Genomic DNA, 23,070 nt, shown 5'->3' with positions numbered 1-23,070 from the left:
AGGGCGTGACCCCGGAGTCCTGGGATCGAGTCCCACAACAGGCTCCCCACATGGAGCCTGCTTCTCCCTCTGCCTGTGTCTCTGCCTCTCTCTCTCTGTGTCTCTCATGAATAAATAAAATCTTTTTAAAAAATAAATTCATCCAAGGAGATTTAGGGCCAACCTGGGGCTGCTATAACTAAAGATATCTTTTTGAGGTACCTGAATGAATGATTCAAGCAGTGAAGGCTGAAAATGAGGTCTGTGTCAAGTCTTTCTCTGCAGGATGCTCAATGAGTGGGAGCTGGGTTAAGATTTTGATGAAAGGGGGTTTTCCAGGGTCAGCAGTAGGAGGACTTGAACTGGTGTATATGAAGCTTTGCTCTTACTTAGCATACCTATTCAGCCGGTAAGAACCATGTTTCCCCTCCTCGTATGTTCTGGAAGGTCATGTAGGCATCATGAAAGGGTTACCACGCAGTCCTTATCTGCCAGTGGAAATCCGAGATGTGATTCCAGTCCGTTAGCATCCATATTGGCAATTTTCTGTCTGGCTTAACGAAACACAAGTAGCTGGCCACGTGATTGTGCAGGATAGATATGCTCCAGGTTTAACATTGCGGTTGATAAACTGGCGTATAAAAGTCATTGGTGCTACTGTTAGAATCATGTTTTAATCAGAATAGTCTTATGAATTGTTAATAGAGCCATTTTGTTCTTTGTCACTCCCATGGGTTTGCATGGTTTGTTTACAGTTACTAAAGGTTCTTATATAACCTTTTCTTGAAAATGTGCAGGATTTTGTCCATGTAAAATTCACTTTAAATGCCTCTGCCTCAAGAATCCTGTTCTGGCAATTGCATCTCACACTTGGCTCTTCCTTTTCTGAACTGTTCTCAGATTTATGGACTATATTTTACCGTTTAGCACTTAATTGCTATCCAATTATTTTACAAATACTACTTTTACTTCCTTAGTTTTAACTCTTAAATGCAGAGACCATGCTTATGCTTTTTGAATTCTCCGAAGAAACATGCACATAGGAAAATACACTATAATTGCTTGTTTTATAGTCTCCTGCAAACTGTACTTTAATTTATTTTCTAAATTTTAAAGGTTTTAAATAATACAGAAAATTTTATTTCAAAAATATGTAAAAAAAAATTGAAAACTAAATTTAAAAGCTGAACTTTCAATATAACTTTTTCCCCAAGATGTCATCCTTTCTCCACTCCACATCTGTAAAACATCAGTGTGTTTTTAATCATTCACCTATGTTCCTACTTCATTCTATAAATTATTTAAGATAATGTACCAAAATATGCAATAATCTACAAACTATTAAGTGCTTAGGCTTGAATTAGATTGTCTTATATTCCAGCTCTGCCACCTACAATCTAGGTGTTTTGGGGCAAGATACTTAATACTTTGGGGCACTAGCATCTTGCCCCAAAACCTCAAAGGCTTGCCTCAAAGGCCCCAGTTTCTTACACTGTAGAACAGCCTGATAGGAGTATTAAATAAACTAATCCATGCAAAGTATTTAGCATATTAGCTGGGACACGGTTAGCCTTCCATAAATGTTAGGTAATAAAACAATGAAAATAAAATTAAAAATTATAAATAAAAAGACCAAGGGAAATGTACTTTAAGAAATTCTGCTCTACAAGATTAAATTGCAGTAATGCATTAAAACCTGTCCATAAAATGACTAAGCGCACACTGTTCTTAAAAGTTCCTCTTTGGGAAGTGAAATTTTACTGTCTCTGATACAACTAGCAGTTCACGTGTGGCTTGATACGGGGACACTGAGCACGTAGCACACCCTGTGGGCAGGTGTCCACATTAGACACAGTTTGGATGGTAGTCTCCTGAGATTTCTTTTAAGGTATGTGAGGGCATGGTGCCAGCGTGGAAAATTCACAAGGGCCTGTAAAACATTGTTGTATCAGTTACATTTTGCTTTGGGTTTTGTTTTTTTTCTTAAGCATCTTTTTTTTTTTTTTTTTTCATTTTACTTGTAAAGTGAAACTTATGGAAACTTACAGAAGTTTCATTTCCTCTGTTCACTTTTCTCCACCTTATGCAGGGCAGGGCGGGGCGGGCACGTTTTGTCCCCAGATGCTTTCTTCCTCTCCCCCAGCACGCACACCACTCCCTGCTTAGTTTTATCAGCATTCCTTTGCCCAGCTGCTGGTGTGTGTCAGGGTGCTACTGGGTGTGTGTCCTCAAGGAGCTTGGTCTATTTCAGTGAGATCCTGGCCCTTTTCACTCACTGGACTGTAAACTCCATGGTGGTTTAGGATGGGTTTTGTGCAGGACCACGTCCTCAAACAGCATGAGCACTGGCACCCAGTCCTAGGTGCTCATCAAGTCCTGTTGAATGAATGCAGGAAGGTGCATACGGGAGTACTGGGGTTTTAACAATAAATGTGTGTCTTAAAGTCTCTTTCACGCAATACAGATGCTTCGTGCAGGTGCCACTAGGTCCGCTGTTCTTCGTAGCGTTCTCTGCTGTCACTGGAAGGCCCATTGCTGCTGGCGGCCCTGACTTGGGCAGAGACACTGAGCTTGCGGTTCACGTGATGTTTCCTTTTCTTCATGGACACATAGTTGGACTATATTTCCCAGCCTCCTCTGCAGTTATGTGTGACCATCTGGCTAATTCTTTTCAGTGGAATGTGAGCAGGAATGATGTGTTACTTCTAGATCCAGACCATGGGGATCCCTGGGTGGCTCAGCAGTTTAGCGCCTGCCTTTGGCCCAGGGCGCGATCCTGGAGTCCCGGGATCTAGTCCTGCGTCGGGCTCCTGGCATGGAGCCTGCTTCTCCCCCTGCCTGTGTCTCTGCCTCCCCCCCCTCCGCATGTCTATCATGAATAAATAATTAATTAATCTTAAAGAAAAAAAAATAAAATAGACCCAGACCGTAACATCTTTCATCTCTTCCCGCCTCTGCCAGCTGGATGTTGGCATCCAAGGTAACCAGGTGTCGAGGACGGCAGTCTCTGCCGCAGCCTGGATCCCTGAGTGACTAAATGGAGCACAGCTGCTACTCCTCCTGGCCCACGCCCACTGGACTTTATATGAGCAAGCGAAAAAAACCACGTGTAATATAGGAGACCACTGGGATTCCAAGGCTCATCTGTTACAACAGCTATCATTACCTTAACCAATACAGACTCCTTTCATTGTGAGCCCAGTGGAGATTTTTGGTTTTGTTTTGAGAAAGAACAGTATCTTTTCACTAGATTTGATCTTTCAGAAGCTTTTTTTTTTTTTTTTTAATCCCAGCATTTGAGAGGTACCCCGAAGTAACTGAAATCTATGCTTTGGTTCATCAGTGCAAAAGGTTGGTCACCACTGATTTGGTGTGCCAGTGCCATGAGGATACTTATGTTTTGTCAGTGAGCTTAAGTCAGTGGCAGAGCAAGAAAAACAAAACAAAAAACCAGTACATTGTCAGAGTTCTTACCCCTCCCAGCCGCTATGATCTGATTTCCTCAAACCAAGCATCATTTTACAAAGAGCAGCTGTCTATTGGGGAAGAAAGGATTTTTTTTTTTCTTGCTCATCCCTGCATACGTTTTTTTTGCAATAGAGCATTCTTCTGCGCCAAGGCTGAACAACCTTGAAATTAATGTTACAGGATCAGAGACCAATATTAAATATACTATTGTTATAAGGTAAGTATAAGGTGAAGAGTTATTTGGGGCTTATATTATGTGAGTTTTTTAGAAAAGGGGGGGAAGTAGGTAGTAAGAATATCTTTTTTTTTTTTTTTTTTTTTTTTTTTTAAGAGTGTGTGAGCAGGGAGGGGCAGAGGGAGAAGAAAAAAGGAAATCCCAAGCACGCTGCATGCTCAGTGCAGAGCCCAACATGGGGCTTGATCTCACGACCCTGAAATCGTGACGTGAGCTGACACCAAGAATCGGCTTCTTAACTGACTGAGCCAGCCAGGTGCCTCAAATGTAGTTTTTTAAATTGATAGACTGTTGGGCATGTTTATCAAAAAACCTCTCAAAGTAGATGGTTATAATTACTACATAATACTTTTTAATAGTTGGTAGGAGGCTGTATAGGATAGTACTTAAGCCCTGAAGTCCTGAACTTCCATATCTTAGCTTCAGACCCTGTTCTACTACCCTGTTGTCTGTGTGACTTTGGACAAGGCACTTTAATCTCTCTGTGCCTCGTTTCCTCTTCTGGAAAAGGAAGGGAAAAAATAGTACTTATTACTGGGAGGAATAAATGAGATAAGCTACATAAAACAGCACAATTCCTGGTAAATCGCTATAATATTATTGATGAAAAAATTAAATGTTAGTCATAATTATTTCTAATGGTTCATGGTTATTCATATGTAGTGTGTTCCGAACAGTAAGGTCTTGGCTGCAGGTGCTGTGACACTCTCTCTGTGTCTCCGTTAGGCCTTGTAGGTAATCTTGAGGGCCCCCGTAAGGGTAAGGAAAGACTGAGAAGCGAAGTTTCTGTGACCTGTGTGGTCTCTGAGAGTCACTCATGGTCAGTTAACATAGGGTGTTGAGGAGCCACTCACAAATATCGGTATTTTCCTGACAAGTAGCCAAGGAAGGGTTAACACATATTGCAACGACAGTCAGTTCAAGTACCTTGTTACTATTATCAGCCAGGAGGGAGCATCTTTTTGGTCTTAGACTATCTGATCCACCAACCTAGTTAGCTCGTACTAAAAGGTTTAAAAAGTTGTAGCCCTCGTGTGAAAACACTTTTGCCCGTGCCATGGAACCCATTTGCTTATTTCATCATCATGCTTATTTTGAGGGGAATCTTACAGAAAATCTTACAGAAAAGTTGTTTCAGGTAGCACAATTGTTAAGACTTTCTTGTCTTACAAGTATGAAAAAACGGTGGAGAGCTTTTAGGTTTCTAGATTGCTTTTTTATTATTTTAAAATTAGAGGACCAGAACACAACTGTAGTAAAAACACTGGAAGAGTTTCAGGTAACTAATATGATTACTGGAAGTTTCCATATTTACCTCAAGAATAGGAACCACAACTCCACAATTGTATTTTATATACAAAGGTGATATTAACCAACCCAATCCTATCTTGTGAATTTTTCAGTTTTGCTAGTTTCTTTTCTAGGAAGTGGTATGGATTCTTGTATTTACAAATTTTGAAATAAGGTATCTCAGAGAAACCTATTTTTAATTCTCTACCTGCTCTGGAAGATATTGGAGCATACAAGCAGAGGAGCTTTCATCCTTTTGCTACTGGTACCAAAGAAAACTTTTTACTAAATGCTTTACTAGATTTTCCTTCAGTTAACACTCTGAGTTGCTTTAAGCAATGTAATTCCCAATTCTAATTAGTCCCAAAAAGGAATAAGGAAATTCTAGAGATCTAACTGTAGAGCATCTAGTCCAGCTGCCACATCCTACTAGCCCTCAAATTATAAGAATAGTTTAGAATCTTTAATAAGATACCCGACTTAGGGACACCTGGATGGTTCAGTTGGTCGAGTGTCTGCCTTTGGCTCAGGTCGTGATCTCGGGGTCCTGGGATCAGCCCCACATCTGGTTCCCTGCTCAGCAGGGAGCCTGCTTCCCCCTCTGCCCCTACTTCTCCCCCTGCTGGTGCTCTCGCTGTCATGTAAATAAATTAGGGGGAAAAAAAAAAAAAAGAATCTGACTTCAGTCATTCTGCTGAAAAATGCTTTATCTTGGAACTCAAGGTTTTAGAAAACCCTTAGAATTTTGAGAGAAAAAAAAAAGGAATCCTGTTTACCGCTACAATTCTATTTGACCTGGAATTATAATAAAAATATATTTGTTACAGTTTTGATCACATAAATACATAGGCCTACCTTTGTCTACTTGTAAATCCAGCAATTGATTGCTCACACACAGACATATCGCTGGATTTGGCTTCACTTTTAAAGTTAGTTTACAGTCATTTGGTGCGGTCTCAGATCTTTGATGATTCATCTTTTTTTTTTTTTAAGGATTTTATTTATTCATTCATGAGAGACACAGAGAGAAAGAGAGGCAGAGACACAGGCAGAGGGAGAAGCAGACTCCCTGCGGGGAGCCTGATGTGGGACTCGATCCCGGGACCCTGGGGTCGCGCCCTGGGCCCAAGGCAGACGCTCAACCGCTGGGCCCCCAAGGCGCCCCTTAATGATTCATCTTTAAGAAATGATTTCCACACCTATGTTGGATTTCACTTTGGATATATTCATCTTATTTCTTAGAACATTTGAATTTTCCCCTTAGTGAAGAAATATACAGATCTGAAAAGAAATGTAGTCAGCAGCATCTTTAATGACATAAAGGGGAACACCTGACATTTCCATCGTGTACTAACTACTGTGTCGCCACTCACCAATGCAGATCACGGGGCCGCTGGGTGGCGCCGTCGGTTGAGTGGCCACCTCCTAGTTTGCCCAGGCCACGATCTCGGGGTCCTGGGGTCGAGCCCCGGTGCATCCACACTCAGCGGGCAGCGGGCCTGGGATTCTCGCCGCCACCCTCTGCCCTTCTCCCTGCTCAGGTGCCACTGTGCTCGCTCGCTCTCAAATAAATAAATCTTTAAAAAAGAGCGACTACCCAGGAATTACTCAGCTCTGAGAAAGCTGGCATATCTAAGGTTACAGTTGTTTGCTCAGATAAAGCAAATACTTTAACTTCTGTGGAAATTCAGTGTACATACTACTTCTAATCTAGTCCATTTTTCTAGGTAAAAAATAACCTACTTGACATGATTACCAAAACCTATATAAACCTCATAAAAATTTTTATTCAACTATAGGGTCTATAATCTAAGGTGTGCAGTGGAACACTGTTGATTCATTATTGGACCCTCTAGCTCATCCCTGGTAACTGAACCCTATGCTAGACGTTGTGCATTTTACTGTGTTGAGTGCTGGACAGTTCAGTTCTGTCTTTCTACAAATATTCCTGTGCTTTGTACCGGGATACAGAGAAGTTATGTGGAAACAGTACGATCCTTTGGAGTTTTGAAGGGCCCAGGGTGGCTTTCAGACTAATTCTTTCATAATACAAACACAAGACCCCTGGGAGGACTCTCCCAATCCCAGGAATCGGGTTTTCCAGTTTGGCGGAAGCAGGTAGTGTCGAGGCCCTGTATGGGATCGTAGTACTGTTCTCTGTGATGCTTTTGGATGCTGCTTTCCTTGGTCGTGGAGTCTGCACCCGTGGTTCTGCCGCGACACGCGGGTACCCCCCGTTAAGGGCGACCACCTGCAGATCCCTGCGGCTTCTCTCTGTAAAGCTCTCTCCTCTCTGGTACTCGCCCCTGGAACTCCAGCTGCCTGGGTCTCAACTCAGTGGCTCCCCCTCTAGGCCCGGCAGCTTTCAACCCTACTGGGTGGGGGCGGGGTGGGGGGGCAGTGCAGGTGGCTCAGTGGTTGAGTGTCTGCCTTGGGCTGAGGGCGTGATCCTGAGGACCTGGGATCAAGTCCCATGTCGGGCTCCCTGCATGGAGCCTGCTTCTCCCTCTGCCTCTGTCTCTGCCTCTCTCTGTGTCTCTCTCATGAATAAATAAGTAAAACCTTAAAAAACCAAACCTCTAATCAGGCAGCAAGGTGCGGCTCATTTGTTTCCCATCAGAGATCACTGTCCTTACTATTGATGTTCAGCATCTTGGGAACAAGACGTTTTATATATTGTGTCCAGTTTTTTATTGTTTCAGAAGGGTGGCAAATCTAGTCCAGTATTCCATTTTGGTCAGAAGCAGACTAATGTCAGATTAAATCTTAAATGAATATTAATCTTTTTATTTTTCCAAACATAAGTTAGGAGTTTCTGATGCTGTTCTCTCCAAATGATATTATTTTTCAGGGAGAAAGCTCATGAGTTAATCTAGGCAGAACTACATGATTTCTATACCCCTTCCAGTTATAAAACCTATTGTGACAATATCTTTTTTATTACATTTAAGGCAGTACTCTAATAAAGATGTAAAATCAGACAATGCAGTTTGCCAAAACAAAAGTATTTTTAATCTGTTATTTTTATCCTTCCTTCCCTCCCAGCAAATGGTGAAAATATAACGAAATGGATATTGAGGCACTGTAAATAGTCTCTATTCTCTTTTGGAAAACAAATTAGAACTATATACTAAAAAGGCATCCTCGGCGTCAGTAAGCATATTTGTAGAATTATTGCCAAATAAATAATCTCAGATATGTAAAAAGCTGTATCTCTAGAAATGTTAATCATGGTGCTAATTATAATGGGAAAAATTAGAAATAACCTTAAGTCAAAATAGGTGTCCAATAAGGGGTTAAAACCCAAAATTATAAAAAACTCCTACAACTCAAAAGCAAAAACCCCCAAAGAACCCAGTTCAAAAATGGACAAAGGACTTAAGTAGACATTTCTCCAAAGATGATATACAAGTAGCCAGTAAACATATAAAAAGATGCTCCTCATCACTAACCACTAGAGAATGCAGATCAAAACCACGAGATACCACTTTATACCCTTTAGGAGTGCTATTATAAAAAAATATAGTGACAAGTGCTGGTCACTGTTGTGGAGAAAATGGACCTAACTCTTGTGCATCTCTTCATGGGAATGTAAAATGGTACAACTGTGGAAAACAGGCAGTTCCCCAAAGTGTTGGACGTGCTCTTAGTATCTGACCCAGTAATTCCACCTCTAGGCGTACACACCAAAGAACTGACAGCAGGGGACCCAGCAGATGCTGGAGCACCCCATATACACAGCAGCAGTATTCACAATAGCCAGAAGGTGGACACAATGGAAATGTCCATCAAAAGATGAATGAAAAGTGTTATCTCCGTGCAAGAGAATATTCCAAAGGAGGGAAATTCTGGTACGTGCTACAACTTGGATGAACTCTGAAGACGTTATGCCAAGTGAATAAACCCGACACAAAAGGACAAGTTCCAATTCTGCTTATATGAGGGACCCAGAGGAGTCAAATTCAGAGAAAGCAGAATGGTGGCTTCCAGGGCCTAAGTGGAGTTATTGCTTAATGAGTAGGAGTTTCAGTTTGAGATGACAAAATTCTGGAGATGGATGGTTGTAGTATCACTCTGAATGTACCTAATGCTACTGAACTATGCACTTAAAAATCGTTAAGATGGTAAATTTTATGTTATGCATATTTTTCTAGAAATCAAGTGTATGTCTTTATTAGGTATGTGTGTGTGTGTGTGTGATTAAATATCTTGCACTCCAAAAAAGAGTAACCTAAGGAACGCTCATCAGACACCCCCTCTCTTCTTCCTCTCCAGGAGTGACGCACGCAGCCATCTGGGCTGCATGCATTTCTTACCTCAGTGCGGCAGTTCCCCCTGAGCTGAGGACCTCTGCTCAGGGCATCCTGCAGGGCCTGCACCTGGGCTTGGGGAGAGGTTGTGGTGCCATGATCGGAGGCGTATTAGTCAATTATTTTGGTAAGAACGGCTTTCTCCTCTTCCCCTCCTTCTTTGTTGAAAACTTAAGATTTTTCAGCAACACCTCCGTTAACAGGTTACTACTGGATGGCCAGGAGCTAAACTCCAGTGTCCAGGTTACCTTTCTCACACGATGGTAGCCGTAGTTGTAAAGCAGTGTGCTTAAGTCATCAGGATTATTAGAGCCGGCCTGTCCCTGTGCACGCTTTCTGACAGCCTAGTGGGATGCTACACCGGTCCCTCAAAGGAGCCAAACAAGAGTAAGCACATGTGCTTTTGGTTTGAAGCAAGGCGCCCCAAACCTGCTGATAATGACGCTAGAGGAAAGAGAATTCATTATTATTCCAGAAAACTCTAGTGATTTGCCGCCTTTGGTAACATCCCCACGTCTCTGTTGACACCACCTGTCTGCGGTGTCGGATCTCCCTTGTCGGAGATCCAGGGTTCGGGGCGAGGAGACTACCCTGCCCCCGGTCTCTGCCATTCCAATTCCTGGTCAGTAGGGCTGCTGAACCCTACTGGGGGTTCAGGAAGAAATGGGCTTTAGGAAGAAGAGAGCACCACGGACCTTTACGGTAAGAGGCTCAGAGATGATCCTTTGTAAATGTAGTTTGGAGCTTTGATGAATGACCAACCCAACCCCAGCATCGGGGGCTCCTGGCATGTAGCAGGCCTGTGTTTTTCCACCATATGAAGCCACTGGCTATTCATTGTTCTCTGGTTTATCCCAAGCTCTGCTGCCTTCCCTGCACTTCAGCACATTGACAATTTGGGATGGAGGCCATCTGCACTTCCTGGAATTACTCTATTCAGTGCTCTGGTTGTTGTTCTCACAGGGGCTGCTGCGACTTTTCGGGGGATCGGCATGGCCTGCCTGGTGATCCTCCTGCTTTTTGCCCTGATCCAGTGGCTGGCAGTGCCAGATGAAGAAGAAGGTAAGCCTGTCCATTATTTCTTACTGGTTCTAAAGATTGAAGCCATGGAGAATTCTACACACACCCCTCAGAAGCCCGGAGGTAGCAACAGCACACAGCCCAGCTGCTTGGCTGCATTTTCCCCGTGGTCTGTCCGTGAACTTCTGTGCACCACTGCTAAGAGAAGCTGTGCTGAAACCAGTACTGGCCATTTTAAGTAGCTTAAAGTTCTTGGTTTTGTTTTGTTCTATAGTACGAGGTGATACAGGAAGTAACCGGTTTTAAATTCCTCTGGTATTCTAAGGGATTTCAAATTTGAATCAAATACATATAAAGTTATACAGTAATTTTATAATAGAGAGTGGTACTGTTATGCTTTTACATTCCTTTGAAAAAAAGTATCTTAAAAAAACTTAAATTTGAAGTTTTCCTTACCCAGGCATGGCCTTCATTAAAATTGTTACATAGAAAGGAGGTTCTATCAAATAGAATATACAAGTTGAATCAACTTTTGTTTTCTAATGAAAACCAACCAGCAGAATGGAAATATTCTTGCTTAGCTCTTATGTCCCAGAACAAGGCTCATCATCTTTGATGTTCTGTTCTTTAAGCAGCATTTGCCTTAAGTAGCTTAAGTGCTTCTAATTTGTTATAGAAAATCCCAGAGGCAGATTTTAATGCTAGCAAGTTATACAGAAAGGAGGACCAATGCTGATTTTTCTCACTTTTTTTTTAAATCCTAAGTGGATGACACAGTGTTTGTCCTTGCCTTCAGTAAAAGGCCAATAAAATCAACTGTTACTGTTTTGATGCTTATCTTTAAAAACTCAGCCCTGTAAATGGACGTAAGGCCACATTCACTATAAGCCATGTCCCCAGATTAAGTGATATCTAAGTTTAATGAAAAAATACATTTTGTAAATAAATGTAAGTTTATGTATAGACATAAAGAGGTCCTGGAAGATCAACATCACATCGATCGTTCAGTCCTTGCACCAAGCAGCCCTCAATACACAGCAAGTTACTGATGTTGCCAAGTACATAGAATGGTCTTACAGGATTGTCTGCTTATTTATTTTTGTTTGTTCAAATATGTAGAAAACTGAAAAATGATTTAAACGTGATTTTCTCTCCAGACAAGACAATGTTGGCAGAAAGGATTCCTGTTCCCTCTAGTCCTGTTCCCATAGCAACCATTGACTTGGTACAGCAACAGACAGAGGATGTCCTGCCACGCATCGAGCCCAGACTTCCACCCAAGAAAACCAAGCACCAGGAAGAACAGGAGGATGTGAACAAGCCAGCCTGGGGGGTCAGTTCCTCTCCCTGGGTGACCTTTGTCTATGCACTCTACCAAATTAAAGAGATGATGCAGCTGATGAGAGACAGCCGAGCTCCTGAGATACAGCCTTTGCAGGTAAATTCGCTCCCGTAAGTGGGCTCAGCTGTGTGATTCACTCAGCAAGATTTAGGGAAGGTCTAGTGGGCAAAAGAGACAGGCGGACAATTTCAGTATTCTGGGACAAGTGCATTATAGAGGTGTATTACACAGTTCTGCAGAGGGAAAATTCTGCCTTAAGGAGTTCAGGAGGGCTTCTTAGAGAAGCCTGTTTCTTGAAAATGAAAATAAATCCAAGAAATTGTATATTTCTTTAAAATTTCAGTGTTGACAGATACCAGTTCCAGTGAGGATATATGGTTCTTGCCACAGGAGACCATTATTTATTAATCTCTGTAATTCAAAAAAGCTGGTGGGGACATTATAGATATAAGACTTCAGTAAATATCTGATACATTAGTACGCTGAGCCAAAGTAGGAGTCTGATGGGAAATGGGTTGTTTTGCTGGTGGCCTCACATGAGAAAAAGTGTGCTTGGTTTTGTTTTTTATCCCTAGAGATGTGGTCTCTCCTGAGTCGATAAAATAGTGTGGGTAATTGTTAACTAGAGCTATATACGGTCTTTGGAAATGATCAAGTGTGACTTCTATGAATAGTTGGGTTAAAATAATGAGTCTACTTCCCTGTTTATATTAATCACATCCTTATACTCAGTGAGTCACACACATCAGGTCTTATCTAGAGTAACTTCAAAGGACACATAAGAAAGACAAAAATAAGGAGTAACTGGATAATTTCCTTTTTAGAAAATTTGAGCTACCTTAATGAAATTTATCATGACTTTGTAAACATGTAATATTTTTTTTTTAATATTTCTATAATTTAAACCAAATCTGATTCTTCACCCAATCTCATAACGCATCGTGGCCCATGCATGATCTTACTCATTTATCGAGATTATAAACTCACATGAATGTCACTGCTCAGTCAAAAAGGAGCATCTTGGGGTGGGAGGAGCATATAAGAGAGGTGAAGCAGAAGAAAGGATGAGATTTCTGCTCGAATAGCAGTGTTTTCATTACTTTGGGTACTCCTCCTATTAGGCTTATGTCGCATTACATTTCTTTGGCTGGCATGGCAGGACTAAAACACTGGCTGGTATGGCTTAGTTATCCTTACGAATAAGAAGTCATTACATTGGGCAGCCCAGGTGGCTCGGTGGTTGAGCCTCTGCCTTCAGCCCAGGCCGTGACCCCAGGGTCCTGGGACCGCGGGGTCCTGGGATCGAGTCCCACGTCGGGCTCCCCGCAGGGAGCCTGCTTCTCCCTACGCCTGTGTCTCTGCCTCTCTGTCTCTCATGAATAAATAAAATCTCTTAAAAAAAAAGAAAAAAAAAGTCATTATATTAAGATTTCTTTACATTTTAGAATCAGTCACAGAAATAAAACTTTTTCTTTGGTGGTCAGCTTTTTGAAGTGATATATGTAAGAGGAAAATTCATTCTAAAAAAAAAAACAAACATGTTTCTTGATTTGTAGCAATCAAGAATGTATCATGGAATGTGCCCACGTGGCATTTCACAGACTTGATGGGGGTGGTGTGCTGGAGTATGCGTAACTCACAGCTACTTATGGTTGGTGACCCTAAGAGCTTATTTCCATTCCCCCTTTTTATGCAGCTGTTCAGTCTTAACTTTTAGTATGTACTTCAAATCCCAAATATTCATCAGGACTTGTAATTCCAGGACAGTCTTTTCCTGGCCTTGTCCCTGAGGCTGCTTCCTGCTCTTGGATCCTGTGGTCTCAGGAAATGACCCGAGTTTCATTTCATGCTGCTTGCTCTGTGACCTGTCACGATGGTGGAGGCTCAGTACATATTTGCTGATGTAGATTGTTTTCCGAGTAGTAACCAGCATCTTGGTAGTGATGTTCCTTTACCCACAAGATGTGTCTGCTTATAGTGTTTGTGTTTTTCATGCGGCTTTGGCAGTTGCACATAGGAAAGGAGATAAAAGGTAAGACATTCTATCTTTATTCCTCTATTATTTGTTCCCTGAAGTTACTTCAGAGTGATCTCCCCATGTTTCTTAGATCTTACTTGAAGGCATATAAAACGTGTTGGGTTTCTTTGCTAGTAGCACTAACTACAGAACATCTTCTCTTTTTGTCCTTCCAGGGGACCAGTGAGAATCGGGGTGATTCTCTAGCTGGTGGAGCCCGGCCTGTCCCACGTGAGACTCAGTCTGACCCATCTAGAAACCAGCCATCCCCTCCAGCAGCAGCACCTCAGACGCAGAGCAGCCCCACCCACCCCAGTGTGGACCAGCGTGTGGAGAAGCGGGAGGACCAGCAGGCTCAGCCCGCCGCTGGGGGACACTGAGGGCTCCCACTCATCTCACACCCTGCATGGAACCGGGCCCCTCTGCCAGGACACAGGGAGAGGCTCCCTGAACCTAAGACCTGCCTCACCTTGAGAAGCATAGCACTATACACGCTTCTAAATACCTGGACTCATCAACATGGAAACACACATACACACACAGGAGCTACAGTACATGTTGGCAGAAACAGGTAAACTTCCATAATCCCCCTGGGAAGCACAGAGGGGAAATGGGAGTTTGGGGAGGACTTCCAGTTCTGAGATTGGTTAGGTTAGGGACCATAGGACTTCTTTGCCAATGCAGTAGGGTTGAGAGCAGCAGTTACACTAAGTAAGCGGAGGGAAAGAAAGTGTTTCAAGGTGAATGCTGATGCAATTTCCCTCTTCTGATTATTTATTCTAATTATTTGGTTCTTAATGCAAACTGGGAAGAAATAAAATAGAGCTATAATTTTGTTTCTCTTGAAGGGAACTATTTAAAAAAATTACATATTTAAGAAAAGTAGCCAGATAAAAGTTACTAGCTTATAAGCTTTTGTTACAAAAAAAAAAAAAAAGTTTCATCAGAAACTTGGCATATCTCTAGCAAATATATTTTTATATGTATATGGTATGTAATGAAAATAGTCAATCCTCTGAGCAGCAAAAGCCGTTACTGACTACTGCAAACTAAGCTGAGCTTTAAAATGCCTTTTGTTTTAAATGGGCTTTAAGACCAGAGGAGGGAATAATTCAAATCAACCAACCAACTCAGTATCCTATGGCTTGACAGACAAGAGTTTACTAAATATAGTGATACTGTAAATAGCCTCTATCACTATTTAACAGTTTTATAGTGATTTGGGCTCTAAGTAGCTGATGGAATTTTTTAAAAATCACTGGATTCCTAAGGGTTTCTCGAATTAAGCAGTACTATTTACAAATAACAGTATAAGATTTAAGTGCCTGGGAGAGGGATACAATTTTTAAGATTTACACAATGGGTAAATTTTTGTTTTTGGTGAGGGGAAAAGTTGGTGAATAGGAGGCCAGGAATGGAAAAGACCAGAATAAGAAGTAACTATATTTTCCAATGACTAAAGAAACAAATCTCAGAATATTCTTTTCCACGAAGATCCCGTCAGACACCAGGGATCAGATAGGGGTGTGCTACTGTAAATAGTACAGCTACAGCCAGGACAGTGGCTCGGTGACTCATGGGTCAAGCCTGCTGCTGAAAATGAAAAGCTGAGAATAGGAGGAAGCCGGGGGGGGGGGGGGGGGGGGCTGTAGAAAAGGGAATGCTGCTTTTGCTGAGTGAAGGTCCACGATGGTGTGTGTAGGAACTGTGAGTGAGCACAGGAGAGAGGAAGGAGGCGAGCAGAGTGGAAAACAAGCAACTCACCTTATTAGGATGAGTTGTGGACTGAAGGCTTCTCCACGACACCATCCTTCTGCCCGATACTGCATCTGGGAGGAGAGATTCTATATTTGGATGTCTAGCTTTGCCACAAAACACAGCTTAAAAATAAAATAATGGAAAGGAATAGAGTTAAACAAAGTTATTTTTGCACTTGAACTGAAACGTACTGTACTGTAAATTATCATGACTCATTTTAAGTGACCTTTAAAATCAGATGATTTATTATGCTTATGTAATTAGAGAAATAAAGAAATGGACGACAGGCTGAACCTCACCTATGAATGTACAGTATGTGGGTTTGTGAAACTGACTTTAGGAAGTCAAAAACTTATACTGTGTCTTGTGTTTACAGTTCTGATTTATTCCTTTGAAAAGCCTGCTGTTTTGGAAATGCAGTTGACATGTTGAAATAAAAATAAATATCATTTTTAAAAGTTTCTTAAATGATAAAGATGTGACCAAACAAAAGCCCTTTACTCTGTAATGATGGAGGCCAAATTCAACAGGCCTTTGTCATGGAACATTCACTTTGAGAGCTGATTCAGTAATGCAGGACTTTGTAGCCTTTTAGGACAGACACCTTCATGGGTTCGTGGACTTCTTGACTTCATACTGTCGCTAAAGCACCCACCGGCATCTTATTGTTTTATTTTCTATTTATTTATCTGCTTTTTAAGTAGGCTTCATGCTCAACACGGGGCTTGAACTCATGGCCTGAGAGCGAGAGTCATGTGCTCTACTGACTGAGCCAGCCAGGCACCGCTTAGAAAATATTAAAGTGGGTGCAAATTAAATTTTGAGAATTTCATAACCCCACTTGCAACTTCCTGGAAGTCTCCCTGGAAGATTCCCCAGAGTTGTCACAAAGCCTGGGCTGTCGTCTTCCTTCACACTCTTTCTCTTGTAGAAAGGGTGAATTAGCTGAGCGCTGAGCTTATCTGGATCCAAAGAGGTTAGCTGCCAATTCTTAAACTATGGCCCAAAGCCTTAAGTAGACTATTAAGTAGACCATGATCGTAATACACGTAGATCCACTAGCTCACAAACCTCATGAACAGCCCAGGCTAACTCACAGGAAGAGGATGCTGCCTTCCTGGCTCACTACTCTTGCCGTGGGCACAAAGTGGTCGGCTAGGCAGCTCCGGGTGGGCACTTACCCAGGACGGGGGCGGGGGGGGGGGGGGGGGGCGCTGGTGCTCCTGGGACCATTATTTAAGCAGCGCTCCTCTAAGCAGTCCTTGGAAAAGGACGGCCACATCCGCAGTTCCTGAGTGGTGGCTGTGAACAGAGGTTACCTCTTGTCCCCTAACAACCCAGCGTGGTAAGTACAGCTCGCCTCCCCCACCCCGTATATGGGAGTAGCTTCCCTCCTAGGACGAGTCTGCAGCTGGCAGACCCCCTCACGGGACCACGAGCACAAAGCCAGGATACAAATGATGCAACTTCAAACCTGCTTGATGCCAAGGCTCAGGTCCAACGGCACCTTCCCCGGGACGCGGAGGCCACTGCATGCTTCTGTTGTGCTGGAACAGGCTCTAAGCAGCCAGGCCTACGCGTGTGCCTGACATGCACGTGTGTGGTTCTAGTCCCAGCAGGATTTCTAGATACTCCCAGATGCCTAGCACTGCAGCACCTCCCCACTCCTGGAACTTTGTTAGTCGGGAGGGTCGGACCCCTTGCACTCCGGAGAGGCCCTGTGTGGTCTGGCAACCCTATGGAGACCGCCTGGGAGGTGGGCAGGGACCCTGAAGGCCCGTGTCACACAAGGGCAAGGATTGGCAGACAGCCGTGCCACCAGGAGCAATCGCTCCGGCTTCAGCAGAGCTGCATGGTCTGGGGTGGTAGCCGCTGGCCACGGGGGCCAGTAAGCACTTGTACCCTGACGAGCGCAGCCGAAGAAGCCGGATCTCTCACTGTATTCAAACAGCCACATGAGGCTCACGGCTACCAGACTGGACAGTGTAGTTACAGAGAGATTACTTTGGGGAGCCGTCTGGGCCTCAGTTTCCTCATCTCAGGGCGAGAGGCTGGATCCTAGAATCCTCTTATTCTGTGAAGGTGAGGTATGCCGTGACAGCTGACTAGGGAAGTAAAGGTGATTTCCCTTCCAGAAGGTCTCCCGTCCTCTTGTGCATGGGGACAAGACAAAGCGATTTCTGAAGCCCCAAACACCCCTGTGCCATCCCAGCATAGCTCTAGGAATGGCTGGCTCAGGAATTCCAAACCACCAAGCGGGTGGGGCAGAATAAAGGGGTGAGAAAAAGGAAATCAGAAAGGAAGTGACCCGATGCCAGGGCAAACTGTGCCTGAGAGTAACCGGAAACACGGTGAGCCCATCTGGGGGCGCCTGCCTCTCACTCAGCTCTCCCCGCTTCGGGCGGCTAACACAGGACCGCCTGCCCCGCTGCGGCTCCAGGGAGATTTTTAGATGGATTAGATGGACACCCAGAACCTCACAGCGATGGGGGGGATGTGCAGGCTCTGGAGCCCCAAGTCTGTATCTCCCACACTACAGTGCTATGTTAAAAGGGTTGCCTACACCACCAAGCATTCAGCTCCCATATGCACTATAATCATCAAGTTGTGTGTAGGTACAAGTTAACTGACAAAATTAAGCAAAATATAAATTTAAGAGCTGGGAAAAATGACAAGTAACAAAGGTAATTCTATAGTGTGTAAAAGCCAGACAGGAGAGGTTATAAGACATTTGTTCCACAGTTTCAATATTTTTCTTCTAAAGGGTGTCAAAAAAAAAAATGTAAGCAAGAATTTTATGATCATTTAAACAAGTTACATCCCCTACTCTTTGCCAGATAGTCAGCCGAGGATCTTCTCTTTGTAAACTTGTATTTTGAAAAGGTCAGGAACTTTTGGTTCGCTAAGAGAGCAATGGAAGTCTCAAAAAATAACATGTGGACCAGTGCTACTCAACTTAATTCTCATTCATTTTTAGGGTACAAAAGTCCTGTCTGTGGTTGATGGAAGGCGGGGGAACTGGTCTGTTGCCCCAGAACTGGCATGCACCAAACATCAGACACGGTCATCTATCTCTTCAACTGATTAACCAGAGCCACTTACTTGACTTTGTTTTTTAAAGACGGCGCTACAGGCGACAGCAAGAGCATACGGGCCCCGCACAGGCTCACATTCTGATTCGCTTTACCAACTTTTCCGAGTCTGTCCTCAGTTGAAAAATGGAAACCACACTAAAGAGATTAGAGTGATTAGAAGTCCAAATGAAGAGGCATAGAAAGGGTCTATATAGCACTTGATAGATGGCCAATAAATGCTGGTACTCCTCCCCTTTCTGCTTTGATTACTGCCTTGTTGGAAAATGGACCAAATATAAAAAAGCAAAGATCCCTCCAAATTATTTAAACAAGAGACAAAGAGCAGCCACCCCACTGAATGTGTCTTCCAAGATCTATCCTAGTAAATATACACTCAACCACACTCTCTGGTGACCTAGTAAGGTATCACATTCAGGGGTCATAGCAAAAATAAGCATAGGGACCCGAAGAACGTAATTAGACTCCTCGGCCAGAAAAAGACCGCAGATTTTAACAACATATCTGAATGAAGAACATGCCCAGTAGAAGGGGGTGGAGATGCCAGTCAACGACAGAAAAATTACAAAAACAACAATCACAGAAAGGTAAAGCTTGCAGGGCCTGCCTAAAGGAAGGGTGGTCTTTAACAACAGATTGAATCTCTCATGATATTAGCAACGGTGGCCCCACGGAGGGGGTTGCATTAGATTTTGGTCTGGTGACATTACGCATGGGAATTACACAACAAACTCCCTTTGTTCTCTTTCTGCTCAAGCAACCTTCTTACCACCATTTGAACCCTTCAAGGGGTCTTCTGGGAGAGAATCTGCTGGTTTTATCAATTCAAGCGTTTTTAATCCTTCTGCCGGTTTTATTTTTAGCTGTGAATCCCTAAATAGACTCTATGAATTGGCTGATGTGAGGTAGGTCTTCCTATGCGCAAGGACAAAAATCAGGGTTCTGAATCAAATAAGGTCAAGATCCACACCCGCATGGTTAAGTCCTCAATGTCATTATCACCCAGTGGGTGACTCTCAGAAGGCAGCTTACTCTTGGGGTCACCTATAAACACCTCTGTCTCACTGCAGGCTTTAAAATCATACATCTATTATTTATGCATAACAGCTGGACAAAAACTGATTTTTTTCTCTCCTTTCTCTCAAATTCTACCTCGCTAACTGGGAAATAATCACATACAGGATAATGCTTTTTCTTTTCTTGACAGAACTGCAGAGGTCTTAATACACCCACATGTTAAATATATTGATATAATCCATCATCTATTCCAAGCCTCTTAAAATCTGAAATCTCTTAAATTTCTAGATTTAAAAAAAAAGGTCTTAAATTCAAATATTGTCCTAAACATCAGATGGACACTCCCCTCTAATTCAGCCCTTAGCAAATTGTATAACCAATTCACAAAGCATTTTTTGTGATACATAAAATGTGTTTTAAAACCTTTAAAAAACCTTTAAAAAATAACATTTGAATGATACAATTGTTTAAGCACGACTACCTACACTAAATCTCACCCACACATTTTGGTGTCAAACAGTCCCAACTTGCTAACAACAATAAGCTTTTATGAGGCACCTTGCATAAGCAATAACGCAAAGGGTTCAGTTATGCTCCGTAATTGCGCACCTATGGTGGTATGAGCACGAGGCCAACTTTCAACCACCTGTGAAAGGCAGAGCCATTTTACTGAATGGTCACTTAAACAGTTTAAAGGCCTTTAAATAAAGAAGGGGGGAGGGTGGGGAAGGGAAAGAAAAAGAGAGAAAGGAAGGGAGGAAGGAGAGAAAAATCTCCTATGGGAGCCATCTACGGACAGTTCCATGGGGATTAGAACTGTGACCAGCACTGTAATAAGGCCCAAATCAAAAGAACACGACAGAAACACACCAAATGTATCACAAGTAATGCTTGTAATTGTTTACCTTTTCACAGTCATCACACCACAGAAACTCACAAATCCATGATTTCCTCTAAAAATAAACATAAACAACAGTACCCCAAAAGACTCTTGTTCTTTTCCTTTCTTTAGCTTTTTTTCATTGTGATGGTCACACCTAGCTTGACCCCCGAGGAGCTGCTTCCTTCTGTAGTCAGCACCTCTTCAACCTGGAATGACAGGTGAAGGCCGAGGAGGCCTGGCTGGGATGGGCCCTGGGAACTCCAGCTGACTGTTCACGTTATTCACACACACATTCTGTCAAAAACTGCCTTCTGGGAGGTGAACGTAGTGAGCACAAGCACCAACACATCTGATACATTTATGTCAGGAATAAACTTAATTCTAAAAAATCAGATTAAACTATAACAAAAATGATGTTGGAACCGTTTATACTTACAAAACATTAACATCATAATCAACATAAATTTGAATGGAAGATTCCTTGATATTTGAAATCAGCTTGTGTGAAAGCACAGACTGAATTTAGTAGATTTTACAAAAATTGCAAAGCTCCTAATATTAAAAGGTGTCTGGCAAAAAGAGAAACCTGTAAAACACTGATAAACTGGGGATCCCTGGGTGGCTCAGCGGTTTGGCACCTGCCTGTGGCCCAGGCCATGATCCTGGAGTCCCGGGATCGAGTCCCATGTCGGGCTCCCTGCGTGGAGCCTGCTTCTCCCTCCACCTGTGTCTCTGCCCCTCTCTCTCTCTCTCTCTCTCTCTCTCCCCCCCCCCATTAATAAATAAAATTTTTAAGAACACTGATAAACTGTTTCAAAGAGAAATATCATTTGAAAATCAGCCTAGAAAGTTCCAAATGGGAACCATGCTCTTACTCAATTTAGAAACGTGCTACTGAACTTGGCTCAGGAAAGCACCTCCTATGTGTCCCTCTTCTAGTAAGAGTCTTCGTTCTCTAGGCCTCTATCCTTTAAGAACCCATCACAGAAAGAAAAAAAAAAAAAGAAAAAAAAAAGCCTGTATTTGATTCTTAAAGCGATTCAGTTTAGCAGATCTTAACCCTAGGAATGTTTTGCCACGTTCACATCTTTTCTCAGCTCTTCGGTTTTGGCCTCCTTTCCCCAGAGTCAAAGTTCAGAGTGCTTCATTTCACTCTGGAGAATCAAGAAAAAAAGATCTGTCCTCTGAAGAAAGATCACAGATCTGTTTTGTAGGAAACTGTTAAAAATATATATAAACTAAATTTTTAAAATGGACTAGTCAACTCAAAATGTCACAAAAAGTTAAATGTCTTCAATTTCAACATATCAAAAAACCACAGAAAATAATTCTCATTTCTAATTTTTATATAAGTCTATAAAAATTTTTTCAAGGTTGACAATACAATCTTAGGAAATGCTTCTCTGTCATAGGTATCAAAATAGCTATTTGTCCATTAAAAAATAAAAAATAGTCACTAATACTGTGAGACCCAGGCGGTAGGGAGATGGCCCCTCCGCTCACCTTTGAAGGTCTCTTTCTAACCCTGAGTTGTCAGAACCACTAGGCCTGGAGTCCCGGCGCGGCCTCTCAATGGTTTCGTAGTTTAGGACGAGATTTTATAATCTCCTCAAACCTCAATTCCGCCGTCACTAGCACTTCGCAAACTGTTCCACGGAGCATAAATCTCATGAGAGAGGTTCTCTGGTCAGTCAGTCAGTCAGTCAGAGAGCGCTGCACCGGTTTCTCCTGAGGAGATGCACTGTGGGGCAGCAGCGGCATCCCTGAAGGCCCGGGCAGCCCTGGGGTGCGGCGACCTCTGCCTCCATGTCAGCCAGCCTCCCAGTCCCTTCACAGACTGGCACTTAGGGACACCTGCGGGTCATACTTATGAGAACACCGGCCGGGGCACCCCGTCTCTTCCGGCCCGTAAACTGGAAACGCGCAGGGAGAGCAAGTCAGTCTTCTGGCGCAGGTCCTGGGGGTGAGAGGGGACTTGGCCTCTGGAGCGCAGGAGGCAGGCGTTGGCGGGCTCCCTGCGGGCCGCGGGCCCTCCCTGGTCCTGGTGACAGTCGGCACTGGGGCGTCGGGGACTCTGTCAGTCTTGCTGGCGCCTACGGTGCAGCGCAGCCGAACTTACCAGGAGGAAAAGTTCGCGTCCCTACAGTCCCGTTTTCCTCCCCGGAGGACTCGTTCCCACAGTCCAGGGTTTGCGCAGCGCTGCCCAGGCGGGCCTGCCCGGGGTCGGGGATCCCTGCTCTGACCCGCCCATGGCCAGAAGGAAGCTCGCGGCGGCTTCACGCGGTCGTCGGGTTAAACAGCTGCTCCTCCAAGAACGTGCCCCCGAAGCCATATTGTTCTTCGTGGAGGCTGATTTCTTCCGGCGACAGGTGGCTTCCGCCCAGAACAAACTCTGCGAATCTAAGAAGTAGTTTTTGTTTTAAATGCAGTTAATGTCACAGAAAGGTCTGGAAGGCAGCATGTTCCCTCGCGGTCTATCCTCCGACCCCGCTGGAGTCTGTCACCCGAGAAGAGCCTCTCCACGACATGTAGGAGCGGGAGGGGCTCGGTAGCCGTCTCAGGGCTCCGGGGGGCGCCCGTGTCCAGGCCCCACGCCTGTGGAAGGGCTCTGCGCGGCACAGTCGCCTCCGCGGACCCCCTGGGACGTCCCCCCTGCTCC

General features: G+C 43.5%; 2 protein-coding genes across 30 annotated transcripts in view; one reads left to right on the top strand and one right to left on the bottom strand.

Annotated features, from left to right (window-relative positions):
* MFSD6 (major facilitator superfamily domain containing 6) overlaps positions 1 to 18,750 on the top strand; it is a 69,386-nt gene extending 50,636 nt beyond the window's left edge. For 13 of the 16 annotated variants that reach the window (XM_077885081.1, XM_077885082.1, XM_077885079.1 and 10 more), the window contains 4 exons: positions 9,248 to 9,409; positions 10,246 to 10,344; positions 11,460 to 11,740; positions 13,838 to 15,881. In XM_077885081.1, the coding sequence (XP_077741207.1) occupies positions 9,248 to 9,409; positions 10,246 to 10,344; positions 11,460 to 11,740; positions 13,838 to 14,041 (746 nt within the window). In that variant the 3' untranslated portion in view covers positions 14,042 to 15,881. The other 3 variants (XR_013372962.1, XM_077885085.1, XM_077885084.1) reach the window with 3 other exon arrangements.
* Positions 5,950 to 23,070, bottom strand: part of NEMP2 (nuclear envelope integral membrane protein 2) — a 48,070-nt gene continuing 30,949 nt past the window's right edge. For 5 of the 14 annotated variants that reach the window (XM_077885106.1, XM_077885092.1, XM_077885105.1 and 2 more), the window contains 3 exons: positions 20,508 to 22,811; positions 15,426 to 18,649; positions 5,950 to 13,036 (listed from right to left, as the gene is read on the bottom strand). In XM_077885106.1, the coding sequence (XP_077741232.1) occupies positions 22,688 to 22,811 (124 nt within the window). In that variant the 3' untranslated portion in view covers positions 5,950 to 13,036; positions 15,426 to 18,649; positions 20,508 to 22,687. Of the gene's footprint in view, positions 13,037 to 13,079; positions 13,643 to 15,425; positions 18,650 to 20,507; positions 22,812 to 23,070 lie in introns of those variants that run through there. The other 9 variants (XM_077885094.1, XM_077885096.1, XM_077885098.1 and 6 more) reach the window with 9 other exon arrangements.

Source organism: Canis aureus, chromosome 36, assembly GCF_053574225.1.
Source record: "Canis aureus isolate CA01 chromosome 36, VMU_Caureus_v.1.0, whole genome shotgun sequence".
In the NCBI taxonomy this organism is placed as follows: domain Eukaryota; kingdom Metazoa; phylum Chordata; class Mammalia; order Carnivora; family Canidae; genus Canis; species Canis aureus.
Note: the sequence above shows the minus strand (reverse complement) of the source record. Positions and strands in the feature narration are given on the sequence as shown.